This window comes from Nanorana parkeri, unplaced genomic scaffold, assembly GCF_000935625.1.
Source record: "Nanorana parkeri isolate BGI_ZX_2015 unplaced genomic scaffold, ASM93562v1 scaffold433, whole genome shotgun sequence".
NCBI classification, from domain to species: Eukaryota; Metazoa; Chordata; class Amphibia; order Anura; family Dicroglossidae; genus Nanorana; species Nanorana parkeri.
The window spans coordinates 395240-405154 of record NW_017306701.1 but is presented as its reverse complement, the minus strand read 5'-3'; the positions used below and the strand labels follow the sequence as shown (position 1 = coordinate 405154).

Here is a 9915-nt window from a genome sequence, read left to right as displayed (position 1 = left end):
AGAGAGAGAGAGAGAGAGAGAGAGAGAGAGAGAGACCGCCCTGAATAAATTAGAACTTTCATAGACCGTTAAACCTGAGTTTGTGATTTCTCCGGTGCACCAAAACACTACGTAATTAGGAACAGCAGCAGACATCTTGTGTGAACCCAGTTGCGTTTCAGATCAATTTCAATACTAGTTCTGACCGTTGTGCTGCCCCCCTCTCTGCTTTTAATAAGACCCTGTAAAATATACCCAGTGTGTTTTCTGTCTTCAGAATCTGCATACCTATTTCAGCTCAGTTACTCAAGTACTGAAGTCAGAAATCTAGGCAACCAGTACTCCCCCAGAAATTCATCAGAAGTTTTACTTTAAAGCCATTAAAAATACGTTGAAGATATGATGGAGAAAGGACACTATAGTCCAATGCAAATTGCAGAATATGAAAAATAAATCATCTTACCTTCTACTAGACTGTTGGTTCATTTTAGTAGATGCCAGGCTTCGATTTTTGTTCCCAATTTGTAGTATCTTGCATGCTTCCTCTGTGCTGGTAATATTGAACCACTTTAAATCTAAAAAAATAAAAATATACTCAGATCTTACTCATTAGAAAACATGCCATGCAGACCAACAGCAGCACAAACATTAAAAACCTATCAACACTTCACAATATTGTGTGGCATATATCCCTGTGTAAAATATAGAAGGTTTCTGCTTTAATTAAACCAAAGCCAGGAAGTTGTTTTGGCAGCAATACAGTAAAGTGAAAGACAGGGGAAAGTCTTTAAGAATATGCAAAAACTCATGTTACATCTCAAATATCTGCCATAATAAACAAAAGCTCACGTATGCATGATATAGGCAATAATTCAGATTTTACTAAAACGTGAATATTTTAAATCTCTGCCATAAAGATTTGCAATTCCCAAAACTTGTTGGGATTCTACATGCAGCGCTGATAATTGCATATCATAACTGACCACTTCTCATTACTGTACATTCTAGAATAAAGCCAGGATTACCTTTTACATAAGAAATTCCAGCTTGATCATCGCATATTTTCAAGGTCAGCCTCTTTTGGTTTTTTGAAGAGGGGAACTGGTCTAGCAAGTCATAGACATACTCATTGTAGATCTCAAAGAACGATACCCATGCAGAGAACTGATGAAGGTTTTCCTCTTCTCCATCTGGAAAAATAAAGCAACTTTACTTGTAGATTGTAAGCACTCAAAAAGCAAGGTCCTTCTAACCCTTTTGTATTGTAATTGTAGTCTCCTCATGGGTCATAAAGCGCTGCACAAACGGTGGGCGCTATACAAATCCTGTAGAATGGTCACCTAAATTGAAGGCCGCATTCTTTGCCTAACAAGCAAAGATAAAACAAAAGCCAGCTGAGAAAAAATTACTTGACCGCAAAAACTGCTGGCTGACAGCATTTAGTCTTCAATGCTTTAGATAATTTACTGTAAAACATATGCAGCAAGTGAAGACCGTGCTCCTAAATTGGATACTTTTTCTGGTTTAGGGACTCAAGTTAAAGAAACTGCATTCTAAGACTTCAGCACCTTCAGAAAGTACAACCTACATTATTCTGTCATGACACGTTTCCTACTAAGGATGTTTTTATTTAACAGCAATTCCTTTACCAAAGATTTCCCACGATGACACCTTCAGAGCCAAGCTACACAGGCAATTTTAATCTCTTGCTAGTGAGATTGAATCTGTTGCCTCATTAAATCAAAGCTGTTCATGCGATTTTCAGTAGTTAAAAGAATGGAGAAATTTTTTGTTTCAGATGGAATGTGGAATGATTAGACCTACCGCCATGTTTTGTTGCTGCATCTCTGCTGGGGAGATTCATCCTCTAGTTTGTCCTGGTGACTACTGTCACCCAGACAAAGTGAGGAAAGATTCTAAAGTCAGAGTTGTCAAGAGGCGAAGTAAAATCTTCCAATGGGGACACATGCCAGTGACAATTGTCTGCTATGACATTCCCCTCACTAGGAAGATTCTCACTTTGTTGCACCACCTGAGAGAAACCAGATTTGTTTTTTTTGTTTTTAAAACTCCTTCACGCAATAGGCTAAAGAAAGACATTTTGGCTACAAACTTCAAGCTACTAAAATTGCAATAGTAACCAATGAACAAATGGGGCACTATCACACAATACTCCAATCATGTGCTAGTAACGGCTATAGAAGTTATTTGTATAGCTTATACTATATAGTGGCCATTTGTTTGATCAGATCAATGAAAACCATCGTTACTATATAGATTGCATTGCAGTGCTCTTATTGTACAGGTCAACAGTCAAACACTTAACCCCAGCACACAGTCTCCCCTTAAGAAAAAAAAAAGCCTGGCAGAAGACATGCAGGATGGTCAAGCAAGCATCATGTTTATAGCAGCTCTTGTGACCTTTGCCCCACCCCAAAAATGGATCTCATTACACAGCCAAATGCTGAAAGGCACCCAGAGGGCTGCTGGCTTTAGACAGGTACATATGCGTTCATGGTTAAAACCCTTTATTAAACACAGAACGGAGGCTCTTTTTTTCTTAATGTCTAGCCTCAGTCAGATCAGAGGCTGAGAAATTTCCAGCATCTAATGCACAAAGCAAGGACTTTGCAGAATATCCCTAGTTTTTTTTTCTGTGTACTTCAGTTTACCCGGTCATAGGTTTTCCTGCATACAATGCATCTTCCACTACTGAATTATGTATTTGCATGCAAAAGTATTAATGTGGCAAACAAGTGCACTATAATAGAAAGTACACTTATTCCATTTCCCCCCTCACCTAACAGAGCCCACCCATCCCCTTCAGATTTATACTTGCCAAGATTAGCACCCGTGGCCTCTGGGGACTGTTTAAATCCTGTGCCAAACTTATTTCACTGACTGCTGGGTCTGTACAGTAGAGCTTACTACCTCTTAAATATTTGTGTGTGTGATTTTACAAAAAATGTAAACAAATTTACAATGAAGTTGTAACCACCAGCAGCTTTTGTTCACATTTACCTTTTATAGGTGAAACGTCATTGCTGGTGGGCACATTCCGGAGATTTCCTGAGCTTGGAACAGTCTTCAATCCATCCTGTAATCAAAATCATTAAGTACAGTAATGCAAATGTATGTCTACCACGTTTACCTATACAGAGCACAAAGCAAGAGCTACACCAAGAATTTGTGTACTTAGCCAGCTGGCTTCATACACACTGTCCTGGTGTCAGGAAGAATAGGAGGCATGGGAATGCTTGCTGAGCTCTGATATGTGAACAAAGACCAATTTTTGGCGATACACTGCAATTTTAGGCAATTTCAAAAAAGGCTGCATATCCCAAAATTATCAAATGGTAACCCATCATATTTGGGATATAGTGTTGAAGATATGCTTGCTCTGTTCCAGCCTTTAATCCCTCCCCCCATGCAAACACCCCACACACCCCCATCTGAAATTGCCAAAAAGAATTAAACATTTTAATGCATGCCCAGTAAATATATATAAAATGTTGCATATGTATACATGTAATCTTGACAGTAATGCAAGAGAACACAAATTGTAGCACATCATTTCTGGCCTCACTTTAAGCTAGAACAATAATGCCATCTTGTGGACAATTTAGTTTCAGATTCTATTTTATTGATGCCACAAACCTCTTTCAGGCTAGAGAGGAGAGATGCTTTTGCAGCTTCCTCCTGTTTGACTTGTGCAGGGTCTAATTTCATGACATCATTGCCAAGATAAGGTTTTAGAGTCATCTTGGGGTACTGCCGACCTCTGATATAACCGAAAATCACATCCAGTGAACGAGGAAGTATGCCACCATCTTTTGGAGTGCCTGCAGAGGGTAAACCAGTTTGTTACTGTAGAATAGAAATTTAAAACAGTTCTTGTATGTTAAAATGTACAGTTACACACCATGGAGCCATGTGCTATCAACCTTTAACCTGTTCACCTCCAGCTGTCACCAATGACCTTTCCAAAGCTTTAAGGTCACTTAATCTTGGGTATAAAAAGAACCCTCACCAGCAATAAGACATAGAAAAGGACACCTTGCAGGGCAGTCCAATTCTTAAGACAGAAGTGAAAATATTGACAAAGATGAGTATTCCTTCAAAGCTATTAAAATGAGACATCCATTCAACTGTAATTAGTGACAGATACGTATATCCAAGGGCTTGTTCACACCATCTGTGTTTTTGCCACATCTTGATGTGTTCCAGGGCATTTCTTTCTCTCAATAGGCTTTCCAGTTTCTTCTGTTTGCATGCGCTTACATGTGTTTGTGCATTCCAGACCAGAAGAAATGTGACATGCTTGACTTTTTTTGAAAGCTCTGGAACTGAACTCAGAATAACCATTGGAATCTATGAGGAAGTATTTTTGGACCTGAAAAAGGTTTTCTGGGCTGAATCTGGTCTGGAAATGCTGTGATCACACCCTAAAGGAACTTTGTTTCCCATTTATTGGAAAGAACCAAGTTAGATGGCTTTAAACTTACCCGTGTCTTCTCTGTGCGCTCCCGTCCGAAAATGTGAAAATTCTCGGGCGGCCGCAAAGCATCTTGGGGTGGGCGCATGCGCAATTCACATTTTCGGCCAGGAGACAAGGATAGACGCAAGGCAAGTATATGGACAGCGTGCACCTGCATGCAGACACCGTGGGACAGGAAGTGCCAGCAAGGACAGAGGAGTCAGCGCTGGATCAGGGACCTGAAGTAGCGCTGGAGGGACAGATGAAAACGATAGGAAAGAAGATCGGATTAAAAAAAAAAATAGTTCAACAGTCATTTGGTCACATGGCCGCTTGCCATGCCATCAAGAAGCAGTTTCTCCAGCCAAGTTAAGCAATACAAGACTTTTGTAGAGTGCCTATGGGAAATCTCATTTTATTAAACAAAGTGCTCATACAGAAACGCTATGCACTCTCCCAAGTAAGCTGAATAAGGTATCATCATCTTAGAAAATGGTCTTACCCTTGGGGGTCAATTCTTTGCCCCTACAAAATTCACTTAAAGGGTTGAGCTTAAGGTCTCGTTCACACCTAGGCGTATTGCATATGTGCGACCGTCGCGCGTTTTTTTACTGCGATCCGCGGTAAAAAAGTCACGCGACCGTCGCGCGTTTCCGAAGGCTACTTGGCTGTATCCCAATGGAAACGCGCAACAAAACGGCCCAAAGTAGTACCTGTACCTTTTCAGGCGTGGGCCGTTTTGTAGCGCTTAGGGACGGGCGGAAATACGCCAAGGTGGGAACGAGACCATTGAATACAATGGGATTTATATTTTTGAGCGTTTTGTAGAGCGTTCGTCGAGCGTAGAACGCGCTACAAACGTTCAGGTGTGAACGAGGGCTAAGTGACCTCACACACTTCTGTTTAAAGTGTATTGTGCCATTAAAATTGTTGGGTTTTTTTTACCAATTACAGAACGTCAACTAAAAACAAACAAAAAAAAAACAAAACCTAGATACCTTGTATTGTAAATGTTTTCCCAGCATTGGTGACACCATATGTGAACACAAGCCCATTCTGCCCTTGGGTAAAAGAATCCACTAGATCCTTCATTGTGCCATCAAAAAATTCAGCTTGTGTTGTCTCTGGTCCAAATATCTGTAAAAGTTCAAATAGTAAAGATGGACAAAGCAAAAGGCACAACCCAAGAAAAATAAAATGATGAAATAACCTTGGTGAAAGTAAACTTGTGCACAGATTGTCCAATTCCCCTTTCACAGTTTTTCATTGCAGCGGAGTCTTTAGGCGCACTAAGAGAAACCAGTTCCGAGTTTTCAACAGTTACACAATCCTAAAAAGAAATGTGGGGGAGAATTATTAACTGAAATGCAGTTTGCCATTTTTATATGCAGCCCCTACCGGTTGCAAACCATTCAGCAATGTAATCAATTTTCATCAACCCCATAAACCAAAAGGCTCCCACATACAGAAACCACAGAAATAATCAGACACACCCATCAACCCCCTGCTCTTAAAGTGCTGCAATACACCCCACTAAGTGTATAATAAGATTGTAAACACCAACCTGGGACTCATTGTTTGCAAGCTCGGTTTTGGAAAAAGGTCTTACTCTCAAGTACACCTTCAATGGATGTGAAGTTTTCTCATTAATCTTTAAACAGACAAATAAAAAGTAACATTTACAAAATATAAAATCGTTAAATTAAAAAAAAAAAAAAAGAAGTCCATCATCTCGAGGCATAAAACAGATTTAGAGAATAAACATTTACCTGACATTTTCCATTCCAGTAGAAACAAAATGGCTACAGGCCACGTCTTAAGGTGGCCATAGACCTTACAACCATTGTACAACTTTTTTTGTCCAGACATCTCATCCTGGTTCAATTTTCTTACAACTAGCCCATCACTCACAGACCAATGTAGTTCACATTTAACGTTCATCAGCACCACCATCTGGCTGATTTTAATCTTGACATTTTTGTTGTACAACAACGCCACTAACCTGTCCAACTAGACAAAAGTTTTCTAGCCTGCTTGAAAGACAAAAATCTACCAGTTGGACAGTTGAGGTTGTGCACTTCCCATCAACTGGCAGATTTTCATACGAAAACACAATCACAGACAAAAATCTCTAGATAAAATTGTAAGGTTTGACTTTGTCTTGCGATGGTTGTAAGGCAATTTAAGAAAAAAAACTTACGATCTGCCCATCTTGGACAGGCAGATCGTACTTGGGCTTCCGATGACCTCAATGCTAAATGGGTAGTGTGCGCTTGCGCACACCGGCCCATGTGGTTTTTTGTCTTGCGAACATGTCACAAACCAGCCGAAAATCGTACGATGTTCGGCTGGTTTTCGAACATGTTCCTAAGAAAAGTCGTGCGACCTTACAGTAGCAGAGGTCGCACACCTTCCACACACCTTGCGATAATCGTACGATCGCGGGATTACCCGCGATTATCGCAAGGTGTGTGGGCACCTTTACCAAGATGCCACATTATGCAGATAATATATCTCTACCAAAAATGATACATTAAGGGAATAGTTGATTCTATACCAATTTTATTGCTTATGGAGATCCCTTATTTAAAGTAACATCTGCCACACCGAAAGGGATATTGTACAATCAGATTATGATTGTGTCTGGCCAGCCTTAGTTCAATGGATCAAAGTATGCAGACCATTCTTCAATGATTCTGGAACTGCTTACACACAAAACCCTAAATGGACAGAACCCGGAGATATGATCTATGAATGAAACCTTGAATGATAGAATACTCTCAATCTAAAAAACACTCAAGTTTCCATATGGGGAAACAAGGATACCAACAGAAAGGCCAGGCGATTCACAACTCACTGAAGAGGGTCCAAGTCCCTCCTTCCCAACCTGGCTCATGCAGTGACAAAATGGAAATTAAACCGATGTAAGCTTTCAGCTTCTGCAATTCCATTTAAAATATCAGTGTTGTTCTTTGGGAATTCAAATCAAATGATAAGCAGCAGTACTCATTACAGACACAAAGCCAAAACTGTGCTAAAAATCACACTCCTGCAGAGGACACCAATAAGAATACAGCTCGAGTGTTTTTGCAAAAGCATTTCAAGCGGCTTCCCCTCAAGTAAATTAGGGATTTTAAAGCAACATAAAACTCAGGAGTTAAATCTTAAAAATGCATTTAATTAATCCAACTATTTATAATACTGGACCTTATTTGTGTATCACTCGGCTGTAGAGCCTCAAATCATCCCTGAATTGGTGCTGACACTGTCCTTTTTGAAGGGTGGCTACTTTTGTTCCCCATAAGGTCAATGTAAAGTAGCCACCACTCCGAGCTCACTCCCATGATGGTATATAACTTCAATACAAATTAGCTAACTGAAAGTGGCCATACACTTAGATTTATCTGCAGATTTTCTATGGTCAGATGGAAAAAGTGCAACAGATTCCTCCATCTACGCTAAACTGTGTGGACAGAGGAATCTCCCACTGGGCCAAGCTTCAGTATCTTGCTAGTCGGCCCCGCTGGCTGTCAAGATACCTGAACAATCTGATTGGATGAAGGCATTGTTCAGGGTTTTTTTTCTTTTTTTGAGAGCCAGCACGGCTGACTAGCAAGATACTGAAGCTTGGCCCAGTGGGAGAATTTTCCATCTACACAATTTACTATAGATAGAGGAATCTATTGCACTTTTTTCATCTGACCATAGAAAATCGCTTAAATGCAAGATTTTAGTCTATCATGAAGCAAGCTTAGAGCGACGGCTACTTTTCAACACACACAGGGAACAAAAGTAGCCACCCTCCACAGTACTCACAGTGTCAGTACCAATTCAGAGATGATTAGAGCATCTAAAGCGGAGTGATTTAATGAGAAAGAAAACAGTACAAACACACTACAGTTTGGAGCATCCCCACTTCATCAGGTGCACAAAGTAATTATCAATCCACTTCTACCCTTGCTGAAGAAAAGTTACACCAACTGAGTTGTTACCTATAGAAACCTCTTCTCTCATCCCATTAATTATATACACACACATAACATTTTTGACTTTTCAATGCACAGGGCTGCCGAAAGGGGCGTAGAGTTAACCCTTCTGTATTGGGTTTAGGCCCCACCAGTTTAGCAAGGGGCCCAGGGCAGATTGGGGACTCAGTAATTACCTTTGGGTGCAGGTGGAGTAATCCTCCTGCCCACGGATCTCACAAGCAATTAAGTAAAAGTTCTAACTTCTTGTACATCAATCTGCAAATTGGTAAACTAAATGTGAGATTGTAGTCCATCACAGCAGTGAGCTTGGGACAATGGCTACTTTACAACACACACAGACCATGGGGAACAAAAAGTAGCCACCCTTCAAAAGGACAGTGACAGCACCAATTCAGGGATGATTGGAAGATATCAGGCCTCGTTCACATGGGTGGCAGCTTCCACCGCCCTCTGAAAAAGTGATCTGCAGTGAATTGCTTTTCAGAGGAGGGTCCAGTAGTGGTTGTCTGGCATTCAAGTGGAGACACTTGCCTCCTGAATGCATTTTTTTTATCCCAGTGGGGAATTTCTTTTGGATTACCTGTACACGGTTTCCAAGCAGCACCACCTGTCAAATGCGTTATGCAGTATGTTTGCCTGCAGTGCTGACATCACAGCAAGCCACCGAGGGGGCAGTAAACTAGATCAACCGCCTGGTTTTACAGGGCCCTTTCTGGTAAAACCCCAGTCAGGGTTGCTGTACAGGGCCCCATACTTTGTATAGGCAACCCTGCACATCAAATACAATTATTCAAATACAGAATACAAAGTACATTTTTATTGCAGAAGGAACCAACATATCCATCTTAAAGTTAATATACCATTTTCTCATTAAATAAAAGATTGCAGCATGACCTTTGTAGTGCAGAAGTCTTGTCTGGATTTTGTGCACTGCAGCAGTGTGGAACCTGCTTTCCACTCAGAAAAGCTGTGTGTACACTTGAAGTTCTTGATATTTTCTTTAAAATGCAGTCTCACTTACCAACACTGAAGAGTCTGATACAAGTGTGTCACCTACAGCACTGCATAATGCTGGATCCAGCAGAGAACTCAATTCTGTAGCCAACATGGAACTCTCATCCCTGATGTCCATTGCACCTGCTGGAAATTAGGAGAGTCAGAATGCACCATGAAGATGAAGTTGGGCAGTACAGGTATGAACAATCACAAAATAGCACAAATTATGTGATCATGACCCCAGGACCTTCCTTAGCTGGATCACAAGGTACAATGGCTAATATAATCACCACTTTTCATTAATACAGATACCATGGCTCTACTGTATATACACACACACCAAGAATCCTGTTTCCTGTAAAAGATTACTTATTCCATATAATAGTATAGCAAACAAGCAGAATAATTCTGGTATCATACTGGACACCACATTAGCTGTGTGATTCATTGTGGACGCCCAAGTGCCTCTCTCCA

General features: G+C 40.6%; 1 protein-coding gene across 1 annotated transcript in view; it reads right to left on the bottom strand.

Annotated features, from left to right (window-relative positions):
* Positions 1-9577, bottom strand: part of LOC108789960 (kinesin-like protein KIF20A) — a 24846-nt gene extending 15269 nt beyond the window's left edge. Inside the window, exons 1-8 of the mRNA XM_018560114.1 lie at positions 9467-9577; positions 6021-6107; positions 5667-5786; positions 5455-5593; positions 3637-3821; positions 3001-3076; positions 1005-1169; positions 443-554 (exon numbers count right to left, since the gene is read on the bottom strand). Coding sequence (XP_018415616.1) covers positions 443-554; positions 1005-1169; positions 3001-3076; positions 3637-3821; positions 5455-5593; positions 5667-5786; positions 6021-6107; positions 9467-9577 — 995 coding nt within the window. The remainder of the gene's footprint in view (positions 1-442; positions 555-1004; positions 1170-3000; positions 3077-3636; positions 3822-5454; positions 5594-5666; positions 5787-6020; positions 6108-9466) is intronic.
* Positions 9578-9915: the final 338 nt, after the last annotated feature.